The sequence below is a fragment of the Jaculus jaculus genome, chromosome 19 (genome assembly GCF_020740685.1).
Source record: "Jaculus jaculus isolate mJacJac1 chromosome 19, mJacJac1.mat.Y.cur, whole genome shotgun sequence".
Lineage (NCBI taxonomy): Eukaryota > Metazoa > Chordata > Mammalia > Rodentia > Dipodidae > Jaculus > Jaculus jaculus.
The window spans coordinates 7,074,143-7,088,188 of record NC_059120.1 but is presented as its reverse complement, the minus strand read 5'-3'; the positions used below and the strand labels follow the sequence as shown (position 1 = coordinate 7,088,188).

The window sequence follows — 14,046 nt, the reverse complement described above, 5'->3', positions numbered from 1 at the left end:
GTGGTGGGTGCTCTAGGGCAGGTCTGGGTGAGTGGTGGGCGCTCTGGGGTAGGTCTGGGTGAGTGGTGGGTGCTCTGGGGTAGGTCTGGGTGAGTGGTGGGTGCTCTGGGGTAGGTCTGGGTGAGTGGTGGGTACTGTGGGGTAGGTCTGCGCAAGTGGTGAGTGCTCTGGTGTAGGTCTAGGGTATTATTTTTATATATTTATTTGACAGGGAAAGAGAGAGAATGAATGGGTGTGCTAGGGTCTCCAGCCACTGCAAATGAACTCCAGTCAGGTGCACCTCCTTGTGCATCTGGCTAACATGGTTTCTGGGGAATCAAACCTGGGTCTTTCGGCTTTGCAGGCAAATGCCTTAACTGTAAAACCTTCTCTGCAGCTCTACAGTTTGTTTTTAAGTGGGAAAGTTTTGGCTTATTTAAGGAAGATCACCCTGGAGGCTGCAAGGGGAGTGAGTTGAAACAGGGTCAGGGTAAAAGCAGGAAGCCTGGCAGGGGCCGCTCATTGCAGCATCTAGTGGAGATGTGATGGAGAGCGGACTAGGGAGGTGGAGCGGGCTCTGAGGAGAGACTGGCAAACTGCGGGGCCACTGACAACAGCACGTGCTCACGGTGGCTTGCTTTCATCTTGAGTCAAAAAGGTAAATTCTTTGAATTATTATAGTTGAATGTGGGCTCTTCAAGTCTTGACTGTCAAATGTTCTATAAATTAAGCAAAGTTTAGACAGTGTGACTCCCTTAGCTTCCATCTATTACGTGGCATATATGGCCTTGTTGGGAAAAATACAAAGTGACTTCAAGCTCTGGTTAGGTCCATGCTCTACACTAAAATGTCTGCTACTCACGTATTCAGGAATGTGAAGACGTAGTTGAAACTCCTTCAAGTATCTTTGTGAAAATATGGATCTTTTTAATGAAGATGGGGACAAACATAATTGCCACTTGTTATAAATAAGTTTGTATGCTTAACCTTTGGGTTCAATTTAAAGATTGCATCCACTGGGATTGTTTTCCTAGTCACATTGTCCTGATGCTTGCCGACGACATGGCGTGCAATGCCAGGAACCCCCGGCCAGCCACAGTGTTCAGCCACAAGAACATGGAGCTCAACGTGTACGGGGATGACGTGGAAGTGGACTACAGGAGCTATGAGGTGAGCTGTCAGTCACCCGTGGAAATGGGTGTTAGTGCTCACGATGCTGGGAGAATGAGTTGTCTTACTCTTTCTCTGTAAACTTGGTACCTCACTGTCACGGTCTCTGGCTCACATAAAGGAGGTCATGCCACACAAGTAAAGCTGTGGATGCATGAAGATCTCATGTGCTATCTAGGGCAGAAAAATTTTGTATTGGCTTTTGTTAGAACATTTTAGTGCATGTTGTGCACCAACTTCATCAGGGAATGTTTGGTTTTCATACTTGACCTAAAAGTTTAAGTTTACTATTTTTACTAGTTTTTACTAATTGTGGAGAAACTCCAGTGACTAATAAAAACTCCTAACTTTTACCAGTTGGACATTACAACATTTAAAATATGCTTGCAGTACTTTATGATTATAGAATTAAAGGTAAATGAAAATTTAAAAACCAATGTATTTTACTTTCTTTCTTTCAAACTTATTTTGTAATAGTTCATGACAGCTTAAAATTTGAAGTCTTAGATAATCCTGACCCCTTCATCAAGCATATCAAAAACAGGACATGATTTCTTGTGTTTATAGAGCTGGCTCGAACAGTTGTAAAGCATGTCTAGCTCCTCTTAGGCTATAAACTGCATATATATTGTGTCTCATAAGTATGCATATTTGTAGGCACTCAGAAATGTTCATGGAAGTTACTGTATATAAATGACTGCTTTTTCTCTTGTTTGGTCAATTTAAATTGTAGACCAAAAATTTTCCTTTCTTGTTAGCCAGTAAGAAGTCCTTAAAACAATTAGTATTTTGATATAGTATTTGATGGGGAAAATGTAAGCTAAACATTCATATGTATTTACACACTCATGATACAGGAAAAAATCCAACAAGAAAGCTGGATAGATTTTCTGTGTTTTAAAATTGGATATGCATAACATGATTTAGCTATTAACTTTAAGTTGGCATTTTACTCTACAACTTTAAATATGCCTTCAAAGAATCTTAGAAGCTTAGAAATCCCAGATAGGGAAATTTGGTTTAAAGTGTTACAAATATTTTTGTGTTATAAATTTTTTACATGTTAATTATATTCCTAACAAATTTAAGCAACAAAATAATCCATTTAAAGCTACATAACTGGCGATGCTATTTATGTCACATTTCTAATTGACTAAGTAGGTATACAGACTAGCTGTAGTGATTTAGTCCAATTTGCACATGGTTATATTTTATATCTTTCCAAGGAATTGCCTATATAAACAGATCAGTAATTTCTAGGCTTTGAAGCAAGTTTTAAAGCAATACATTGCATAGCATTAAAAGTTTTAAATTTAGAATTAACTTATTTTATCCAAAATAGTTTTCTTTATTGGTTTTTATTATTATTTTAAAGTTATCTTTATGTTTCTTATATAATGTCATGCTTTGTAGCTCAGTCTGGCCTTGAATTTAGGATTCTTTTCCTTCACCCTCTTGAGTTTTGGGATTACAGGCATGTACAACTACACCAGGCTGGTTTTTAGGTTTTTTTTTTAAATTTAATTTATTTATTTGCAAGGAGAGAGAAAGAGAGAGAGAGACAGAGAATAGGCATGCTATAGGCCTTCAGTCACTACAAACGAACAGATGCATGTGCCACTGTGCAGCTCGCTTTATATGGGTACTGGGGAATCAAGCCCAGGTCCTCGTTAAGCTTTGCAAGCAAGTGCCTTAACCACTGAGCCATCACCCAGCACTTTTTTTAAATAGAAGCAAGTCGTGTGTGTGTGTGTGTGTGTGTGTGTGTGTGTGTGTGTGTGTGTGTTTGGTATTTTTAAGGTACGGTCTCACTGTAGCTCAGGCTGACCTGGAATTCACTATGTAGTCTCAGGGTGGCCTTGAACTCATGGTGATCCTTCTACCTTTGCCTTCCAAGTGCTGGGATTAAAGGTGTGCACCACCATGTCTGGCTACATATGTAGTTTTAATGGAGCCACAAATTATTTTTGTTTTATTTTTAGTTTATACTGAGAAATAGAGAAAGGAAAACGTTTTAGAAAATGGAAGCAGGTTCTTACGTTTCCTAATTTTTTTGTTTCATCTGGCTTCTTACTTTTTTCAGGTCACTGTGGAGAATTTTTTACGGGTATTGACTGGGAGGATCCCACCCAGCACTCCTCGGTCCAAACGCCTTCTTTCTGATGATAGGAGCAACATCCTCATTTACATGACAGGTAATCTCAGGTTGTAGAGATTTCAGAGTGGACTGTGTTGAGGGTTTTGAAAGGAAACCCACATGGATACACTTAGCACGTGAGTGACTTTTGATTAACATAGTTGTTATGTGGTTATGTGGTTATTTATCTTAAGATACAGAACTTCTTGAAGTCTTTTTTTTTTGTTTTTGGTTTCTCAGGGTAGGGTCTTGCTCTAGCGTAGGCTAACCCGGAATTCACTATGTAGTCTCAGTGTGGTCTTGAACTCATGGCAATTCTCTTACCTCTGCCTTCCAAGTGCTGGGATTAAAGGCGTGCAGCACCACACCCAGCTTCTAAATTGTAGACCAGGCTGGCCTCCAAATCCTGCTCCTCCGCCTCTCAGCAATATCCTACCAGTGTGTGCTACCACACTGGCTATTTTTTAAATTTTATTTATTAATTTGAGAGATAGGTAGTAGATTCATAGGAGATAGATTGATTGTGTATATGGGCATGCCAGGGTCTCTTGCCACTGCCAACAAATGTTAGATGCCTGCACCACTTCATGCAAATTGCTTCATGTGGGTAGTGGGGAATTGAACTTGGGCTGTCAGGCTTTGTAAGCAAGTACTTTTGACCATTGGACAATCTCTGCAGTGTGAAATCATATTTGAAAGTGATATAGATTCAGCATCCTTAAAACAAAAAACCTGAAACCTGGGCTGGGGGATAGCACAGCAGTTAAAAGTGCTTGTCATGACAGCCTTCTACTGATGGTCAGCAAACGTGTCTCAAGAGCCCTCTAGTGGTGGTCAGCAAACGTGTCTCAAGAGCCCTCTAGTGGTGGTCAGCAAACGTGTCTCCAGAGCCCTCTAGTGGTGGTCAGCAAACACGAGCGTTGGTCAGAAGGTTGGAGATTTCCAGAGGTGTTCCTGTTGACGAACACACATCAAGGCACAGTGATTAAGTGTCACATGCAGGGCAGGTAGTGTCCCTACTTAGGGATTTTCTGTGAGCGTTATACTTATTTACAACTTTCTTAGTTTGTTCAATTTACAAACTATAAATTCACTCAGTAGAGATAATGTAATCAAGGCAATTTTCATTTTACTTTATGTGATAATGATAAGAAAATTTGTGCAGTTTTGGCAAAGAGAATGCAGTGCTTTGCATATCGTCAGGCTGCTTCTCCTGAGTCTGTGGGTATTCCTTCAGAATGAGAGGAATAAAGGCCATTAGTGTAGAAGTAAGGTTTGATAAGTGGCCTTCCTGAAGTACATGCTTACTTCAGAATGGCTCCTGAGGGCTCGGCTAGGCCCGTGGGTTTACATACTACTGCAGCTGCCTTCATCCACGGCAGAGCACAGCTCGAAGGCTGAAGACTTTTACTTGCTGACTGTACAGAAACAGGTGGTCAGTGTTGATAAGAGTGGAACAACTGGTAATGATGGTAATAAAATGACAGTAACTAGTGGTTCTGGAGGCTGACTGGATGTCCTGCAGTATTATTGGTATTATCTTGTGGCTATTAATGCGGTTTAGCCCCGTGACTTAGGTGTGCGATACCTGGGGATGCACGTGTGGTTGTGTAGGTTATACAGACAGCACAGGCACCGGGCTTGGGCTTAAGAGGGACCTGAAACCTAGTGTGCTTATACATAACTGCATGCCTGCTCCAGGCTTGTCTTTGGGAGGGAGGAATGTACTTTTCCCCTCAAAGGCATAGTCACCAATCACTTTAGGTTCTCAGAGTTAAAATTAAAAAATTAAAATAGACATTTTTTTCCTTCTTTATTGCCTGGTGGAAGGTACCTTTAACAAATCTTCACAAGGGACCTGTACCAGCAAGCTAGTGATGGTCCTATCTCATGAGGGCTGAGGAAAATGAGGCAGAGATGAATTTATTTCTGTAAGATAACACAGTTGCTAAGTGGCATAGCCAGTGTTGAGTCCAGACAGACTGGCTCTCTCATGTCACAACTTTCCAGCCAGCTCTAATGGGACCGTGGTCAGATGTCAGCTGTGAAGACCCCCAGTTCGTGGTGAGAACCTCACTTGCTAGTGTGGTAGTATTCTAAGCATGCACGAATAATGTGAGCGCTCCGTGGAGATAGTGTTTCAGTTCCTTCCTGCCAAAAATACTCGTGTGGTATTTGAACAAAGTTCTCATGGATGAAATATGTTTCTGATATACAGTGGGGCCAATGGAAGAGTTTAATTGTGGTTTCTGGAATTAAATAGTAGAAAACTCTTAAAGATATTATATCTACTAGCTTTTACAGTCTGTTATTTTAATTAATTATTATTGTTATTTTTTTTGTGGTAGGGTCTTGCTCTAGCTCAGGCTAACCTGGAATTCACTATGTAGTCTTAGGCTGGCCTCGAACTCACAGCAACCTTCCTACCTCTGCCTCCTGAGTGCTGGGATTAAAGGCTTGTGCAACCATGCCTGGCTTTTTGTTATTTTCTTTCTGATGTAATACAAAGTTAAATTTGTTTTTACAGCCCATATTTAAAGTGTAAAAACAAACTGAAGTATTTTAGCAAATGAAGTAAGTATGTGTTTGGATGTGTTCAGTTTGTATTAGAAAATGTGTCTACTCATCTTTCTGGCTTTTCTTGCAAGGTCATGGGGGAAATGGTTTCTTAAAATTCCAAGATTCTGAAGAAATCACCAACATAGAACTTGCAGATGCTTTTGAACAAATGTGGCAGAAAAGACGGTAATTCGCAAATGACCTTTCTCTTTTCTTTTTATGTAATGTAATTAATGTATTTATTTGAGAGAGAGAATGAGAGAGAGAGAATATGAGAATATGGGTGAGCCAGGGCCTCTAGCCACTGCAAACGAACTCCAGATGTATGCGCCACCTTGTGCATTTGGCTTATGTAGGTCCTGAGGAATTGAACCTCGATCTGGCTTTGTAGGAAAGCATCTTAACTGCTAAGCTATCTCTCCAGCCCCCCCCCTTTTTAAATTTATTGACCTTTCTCATTCTTTTTCCCATTTTTTTTCCTCTTGGCATTGCTGGGAATTGGACCCAGGGTCTTAAGCATACAAGGCAAATTTTCTACTCTTGAACTCCATCCTCAGCCCCTAGCAGATTAAAAAATTAATACTAAAAGTTCTCGTGGTAGATTTGTAGCTTTTATTTTGAATGATTTTAATTTTTAAAATTACTCTGTCTTCCTAGGTTTTTTTTTTTTAATATTTATTTGGCAAAAAAGAAAGAGGAGAGAGAGAGAGAGAATCAGCCCTGGCACTCCAGGGCCTTCCTCCTGTGCAGAGGAGCCCAGGTGCACGCAGACTCTGTGCACCTGGCTTTACGTGTGCGCTAGGGGACTGAACCTGGGCCACCAGGCTTGCAAACTAGTGCCGTTAACCTCTCAGCCATCTCTCCAGGCCTTTAATGCTTTTTTTTTTTTTTTTCTAAGTTTTTGACGTAGTGTCTCACTCTAGCTCAGGCTGACCTGGAGTTCACTATGTAGTCTCAGGGTGGCCTCGAACTCTGCCTCCCGAGTGCTGGGATTAAAGGTGTGTGCCGCCACACCTGGCTCTCTTCTGCCTTTTAAAATTAACATTCATTCTTCCTATTGATTTACTGTCCTGCCTTTCATAACTTCAGGTAGTTCTAGTTTTTAGAGTTCTTCACACATTTTGTCTCAGAACAAATATGTCTTAATTTATTGTGCCTTCTGTAACTTTCTTAGACACGGTGGTTCAAGATTCTGTCCCTCCTTTTGTAGGAACAGTATTAGCTGTTTCCCTCCCAGAAACCTATCTTCTCCCTACTTTCACCTTCACCAGCTAGCCTTCTTATGGTAACATTGAAATCTGATAATGTTATTCCACTAAAAACAATAAAGAAAAATACATTTTGGTCTGTCTGTCTCTTTCCTTCTCCTTTCCCTTTTCCTCTCAGCCCTACAGAATCTTGTAATGTAGCTTAGGTTGGCCTTAAAGTCATGATCCTCCTGCCTCAGCCTCTTGAGTAGACTGAGTTACAGGGGTGGAACTTACGTAGTCCATTACTTTTGAATTCAGCCTCGCTCACATTTCCGGACGTGGGCAGCGCGTTGTCCGAAAGCAGACCTGCAGTCCAGTCCTGCGGGTGGAGCCGTGTTCCCCGAGCCGCCCGAGTGCTGCCCTGCCCCCCTTGTTGCCAGCATTCTGCTCTTCTGCACCTCCACCTCGGTGGCCCAGTAAATGGAGTTTACTTCTTTATCCCATAGCTCCAAATTCTTCTACCTTTTGCATGCCAATAGTAAATAAATAAGTAAAAGCCTGTGAACCACACAGAGGTTTATCACGGCAGTGACCTACTTCTCAACACTGGTCTTATGTATTCATTTCCTTAAAGTCAGGAATCAAATACCTGGCAAGAAAATTCTAGTAGAGGTGTTTTTATTTATTTATTTATTTTCTGTTTTTTAGAGGTAGGGTCTTGTTCTAGCCCAGGCTGACCTGGAATTCACTATGTAGTCTCAGGATGGCCTCAAACTCACGGTGATCCTTCTACCTCTGCCTCCCGAGTGCTGGAATTAAACACATGTGCCACCATGCCTGGCAGAGAGGTGGTTTATTTGGACTCACAGTTCCAGAGGATACAGTCCATCATGGTAGGAAGGAACAGTGGCTGGGACGGCTCTCTGGTAGCAGGAGCTTGTATCTTATGCACATTTTGGAGGACCAGGAAGCAAGAAACAACAGCGTGGATCACAAGCTTGTAGTGGCTGGGGCCGGATGTTGCAGTTGGAACATGAAGTAGGCTTCATAGGTTCAGTGTTTGAACATTTGGTCCCCAGCCAGTGGTACCATTTTGGGACGTTATGAAACCTCTGGACCTGTGCCCTGCCTAGCAGAAATGGGTCTTTGGGAGTAGACTTTGAGGGCTTTGGGTTTTGCCTGAACTCCTGGATTTCTGAGCCGCAGAGAATGTGAGTATGCTGGGCCACAAGCTTCTGCCACAATAGATAGCTGTCTAGCCACGTGCCTTCCCCACCATGGTGGATGGCAGCCTGTGGAACTGTGAACCAGAGAAACTTCTTTTCAGCTGATTCAAGTATTTTATCCCAAGAGCAAGAAAAGTAACTATGTAGTAGTCACTGTGCCTGTTTGCCGTGCTCATCCCTTCCTGTCTGCTTGTGTGCTTGTTTCCCTGCAGTGATAGTTCCTGTTGGAGTTGGTGACTAAGTCCTCCATCTGTGACACACATGAAATACAAGTCTATACAGAGTAGGCATGCACCTGTGTTTACAGCTCTGTGTGCATGTGCATGTGCATCCATACATTCCTCAGTACCCACGTAAGCCAGATGTACAAGGTGGCACATGTGCCTGGAGTTTGCAGTGGCTAGATGCCCTGGCACACCCATTCTTTCTCTGTCTGCCTCTTTCACTGTCTCTTAAATAAATAAATAAATAAAATACTGTTTAAATAAAGTAGATATGTTTACATGTATATATACACATATACATACACACAGACACACTTTCCCCCCTCTCAATCTAGCTCAGTTTCTGAGCAGCATGTTGACAAATAAGTGGTTATTGAATTGAAAATTTTTTGAGTTTTGAATCATGGCTTAACAGGGAGAGGGAAAATGTTGAGGTCACGACTTTGTGATATGACTGCTTTTGGGGTGTTGTCCATGGATAAAATTATTACTTTAGCTTGTAGCTAATAAAGTGGCTCAGCTTATGGAAGTATTATAAAAATATTGTGAGTGAATAATAGCATGATTCATGTTAAGAATAGTTTTTCTTTCAGCTACAACGAGGTGTTGTTTATTATTGATACTTGCCAAGGAGCATCCATGTATGAGCGATTTTACTCTCCTAATATCATGGCTCTCGCCAGTAGCCAAGTGGGAGAAGACTCACTCTCAGTAAGTGTACTTTCCCCATTTATAAACCAGTGTTTTTGGAATGCATAGTTACTTCTGAAATCACTTCATAAATATATGTGCTACTACTAGACTTGTTAACCAGAAGGACATTTTGACATTTTAAGCATTGCTATAATAATACTATAAGACATACATTTCTTTTCCTTTTCACAGCATCAACCTGACCCTGCTATTGGGGTCCATCTTATGGACCGATACACATTTTATGTCTTAGAATTTTTGGAAGAAATTAATCCATCTAGCCAAACTAATATGAATGACCTTGTAAGTATTCCTCTGGTGTGGTTCTAACGTCTGGGCTGTTCACCTCCTTGTGGCCTGTGAAGTCTGTTCTTCCTAAGACTCCTGTGGGTCTGTGTCATGGGTTGTGCTGTGTTCTTAGGAGCAGTGTCAGATTGTCCTTTGTATTGGAATCTCTTCCTTTTGCCCAAAACTGTTACCCAGTTAACTTGCTATTCCTGAGGTACTTAACTGTTTTATTTGATCATTCTTTTTTCCTTACCAGAATTTTTTTTAAGTATGTTCACCTTTTGAAATTCTTAACTGTTCTATGGATTAAATTAGATGGTAACTCTTCCAAGATGTTCACTGAATTCTTCTTTGGGATTCTTGTGACCTTCCAGAGCTTTCTCTTGGTATCATTCATATCTGTTTTTTATTGATCTCGTGAACAGAGTGGAGGTCTTCTCACGTATTGGGAAACTCCTGGATGAGAGGTCCTGACCTTGTATACCTTCATGTGCTCTGTAATTTTGAACATGGCCTTTTGGCATAACTGGTGGAATTTAATTACAAAATTTCCCTTGTCTTTGCTGTGCTGATTATGTCATTTAAATGCTATCAGCTTTGAAGTTGATAGTGGAGAGAAGGCATTGTCAAAAGCTTAAAGCATTCACTTTCCACTGTGTCATTACTGCAACAATGATGTCTTTTTTACTCGCTTATACACCTTGTTCATTCATTCATAAACGTTTCTCCTCCACCTTTTCCCATTCAGCATCATGACAACAGAATTTCTTTTTTGCTGTATCTTATTCATTTCAATAGGTGTTCTAGTAGTTTTCAACATCTTGTAATAAGAACTTTTGACTCAAATTGACAGTCAGATAAAATATGAGTGTAATGCTAGATATTGGGTAGTCCAGTATGTAAAAGAGAAACTGGAGCCTATCTGGACTCCAGGGAAGTGAAGCATAGCTTCTCTTCTACATACCACTTTTCTTTCACTTCATAAACCAGTTCATTTAGTTTATCTATGATGAAAATGAGCTTGAGATTTCTCCACAGACAAGCCAGTGTTCCAAAGAACACCGAGAGTGAGCCATGGAATCACCTCTTGTATAGATGTCCCAGCAATTTCTGTTAGGCTTACCTTTCACATTTTCATCAGTGACTTGTCAAGGAACAGACATATATTCATTCCTTGTGTGGAGCAAAAGGAATGCCTGTTACACATTGTTTACACTTCTTCCACGTGACACACACCGTTCACGCTCCTTCCACATGATGCAGGTTGATGAGACGTAGTACTGCTCGTTGAGGCTTCAGGCTCGTTGGCGGTGAGCAAGCATGGCGTGGTGGAGTAGAGGTGGCAGGCTCCACTTCAGAGAGCGTCAAACTTCTTACAGTTTGAGGAGAAGAATAAAGATTGGAGGAGTTAAGCTGTTTCTTTTGAAAAAGAAAGGCCTCTGGTAGGAACTAAGAACATTTCTAAACAAGGAGCAGCAACAGAGAAGTGTGAAACAAATGATCTAATTTGCTTGCTTTTTTATTTTTTGAGATATATGTATCTTTGGATGGCTGAAGATCACTATGTACACCAGGCTGGCTTTGAACTTGTGGTGATCCTCCTGCCTTTGCCTCTGCCTCTTAAGTGTCTGCACCACCATATCCAACAAGTGACATAACATAAACTGTCTGAAACACAGGATGTAAGGACAGTAATTCAGTCTCCAACACAGATAGTATAGTCCACCGGTAATGTAGACCCCAGCATAAATAATGTAGCCCACCAGTAAGGTAGCCCCTCCCTCCTGTGGAGGCAGGTTACCACCAACATAGAGAGAGGTGAGGAGGGAACATCTACCATCTACGGAACACAGTATTCCAACAGTGTGCTAAGCAAGTTGAAGATAGTCTAGTCTGCCAGTAACCCTGAGGCGTATAGAAAATATATATCTCCAAACTCAGCCCCACATTGTGCATCTTTCATGAGTCAAAGGTTCATAGTACACTTTGTGTAATATTATGATTCGAGAAAGTGAACACTTAACTTTCCTCTGTGATCACCTTTCCTCTTATCACTCTTCAAATGTCTGGCTAGCTTTCCTACAATGTCAAGTTTTACAGTAGAAATGAGACTGTAATCTTTAGAACCAGTTTGTCATCTTTAGCTTAGCAGCTCTGTGAACACACACCACGGCCTACTGAATTTTTTCATTTGCTTGTATGTTTATGTATACACATGTATATTTATTTTATTTTGTTTGTTTTTAGTTTCAAGTATGTCCCAAAAGTCTCTGTGTATCTACTCCTGGACATCGTACTGATCTTTTTCGGAGGGATCCTAAAAATGTCCTGATAACTGATTTCTTTGGAAGTGTGCGGAAAGTGGAAATTACAACAGAGACTATTCGTTTACAACAGGATTCTGAAATCATAGAAAGCAGGTATTCATCTGAAATTGTTTGAATAGCACATTCTAGGCTCGCCATTTGTAACTTCTTACTGTGGTGTGTAAAGAGGTGAAAGTTGGTGTGTATAAGTGGTTTCACATCTCCGCCCAGTTTACCTCATGTAGGCCACATTGCTTTCAGATCGGTGGACACAGCTCGTTAAGTGGGAAGTTCAGATCATGATTGGGATATTCCACAGTTCAGCGTTGGCCGTAGTGCAGCTTGAGACCTGCTAGAAAGGGTTACAGCAGTGCATATGGGCTGACTGTCACTCAGCCATATTTTCTGTTGGGTTTTGGGAAGGGTATGACAAGTGTCAGAGGGTTTTTGTGTAGGCCAATTGTACATGCATATTTGGTGTTTTCTGAGGTAGGTTGCTAGAAATTGTTTGATGATGAGTATGTGACTTTTTGAAATGTTTAATTATTTTATAGTTTTTTAAAGGTAAAATACCATATTGGGATGAAATAATGGTCCAATAACAGATTCTTTCTTGGAAAATATAACAATATATTTTAGTAGCCATCCAGCTGTTATTTATCATTGTCTAGTGGTATGGGAAACTCGTACTCCAGGGAACTTTTCTGCATTGCTAAATGACAGTATAAAAATATGTAAATACCTATCAGTTTTGAAAATCTCAGATTTATACTTGAGTTTAAGAATGCAGTAGGAATAAATATAAAAATTCCCACAAAGTATTTTTCATGTGACAATTAAGATATATTACTTTCAATTTGGGAAATTCAAAGCCTTAGATTTCTTTTTCACTTTCGTTGGCTCTTGGCGTAAAAAAGTTGAAGATAACAGATAACATGATCTCAAAATATCCCTTTTATTACTTGTTTAAATAATAATTTTCAAATTAACTTTGAAAACTGGCTAAAGTAAACTATGCTGGTTCATGTATATCTCTTGCCAAATTTTAAAAATAATTTCCCTTGAAGTTAAAGTCTATAAAAGATAATATTTGTTTTCTCTTAGCCATTTGAATATTGAAATAATCTCCTTTATAGAACACGGGCCATCTTTAATAATTCAGTGCTTGTTTTCTATTTTCAACACATAGCAGTACATGCAGTTATATACTAAAGATGATGTCAGTGGAATTCTGCTGGGTATATATTCTGGAAGCATGACATTTTCCCTCTTTGGTATTTTCTATGCTTTAGTTTGAAAGCAATGGCTAGTGCTGAAGATTGTTTCAATTTATCTTTGAGGATAAATTAATAAAGCTGAATCCAAGGAATGTTGAATTATAGCTCCCTCTTGTGTTTAGAAGTAAATCTTACTTTGGATGTTGCTCAGGTGGGTTCCTAGTTATTGGAATAGACTGGGTGGGCCTGGTGGTGCGCATGTGAGTAACTTGGAAGTTAGTCAGGCAAATCGTTTGTGCTCAGGAACTGCTTGTGCAACAGAGCAAGACACCTGTGCAATTCACTTCTTTCAAAGAATCCGTGAGCATTAGTGCTCTGTTGTGCTCCAGGGCTTTGCACACTGGCGTAGTGCTGTTCCCATGCGAGGTGAGTGACGGGGAAGTTCACTTAAAGAAGAGTAGGTTCACCAAAATCATGTGACAAACCAGTTATCTTACCAGGGACAGCTTAGGCTAGAATATATATTTTAAAAATCTTAAGCCCAAAATATTAATAGTGTTATTCAAAATGATACTGTGTTTTAAAACATGTTTCCATCTAAGGAAAGTCTGTTTTATTTTTCTAGTGACCTAGTGTTAATCCAGTCTAATGGAGATCTGTAAGGAGAGTTTCCTATGTTCTTTGCGCCTTGGGCATAGGAAGTGAGGAGAAGTCATAGTGCCGCAGGGAGGGAGCGTGGGGTGCAGGTGGCTCTGTGCCACACTCCATTCACTTCCTTTGGATATATATCCCAGAAGTGGGGCTGGGTTTTGGTCTTTCGAGGTAGGGTCTCACTCTAGCTCAGGCTGACCTGGATTCACTATGTAGTCTCAGGGTGGCCTCGAACTCACAGTGATCTTCCTACCTCTGCCTCCCGAGTGCTGGGATTAAAGGTGTGTGCCAGCACTCCTGGCTGGGGCTGTTTTATATAATTGCTATACTAACAATGTTTTCACTAGCAGTATACAGTGTTCCCTTTTGTTCCATGTCCTTACCAAGACAACTCTTGGTTATTTTT

The 14,046-nt window shown here is 40.6% G+C and overlaps 1 protein-coding gene across 1 annotated transcript in view; it reads left to right on the top strand.

Moving 5' to 3' along the window:
- Pigk (phosphatidylinositol glycan anchor biosynthesis class K) overlaps nucleotides 1-14,046 on the top strand; it is a 77,756-nt gene that overhangs the window by 19,950 nt on the left and 43,760 nt on the right. The window contains exons 4-9 of the mRNA XM_004653743.2: nucleotides 1,014-1,149; nucleotides 3,233-3,344; nucleotides 5,935-6,031; nucleotides 9,079-9,196; nucleotides 9,371-9,481; nucleotides 11,714-11,886. Coding sequence (XP_004653800.2) covers nucleotides 1,014-1,149; nucleotides 3,233-3,344; nucleotides 5,935-6,031; nucleotides 9,079-9,196; nucleotides 9,371-9,481; nucleotides 11,714-11,886 — 747 coding nt within the window. The remainder of the gene's footprint in view (nucleotides 1-1,013; nucleotides 1,150-3,232; nucleotides 3,345-5,934; nucleotides 6,032-9,078; nucleotides 9,197-9,370; nucleotides 9,482-11,713; nucleotides 11,887-14,046) is intronic.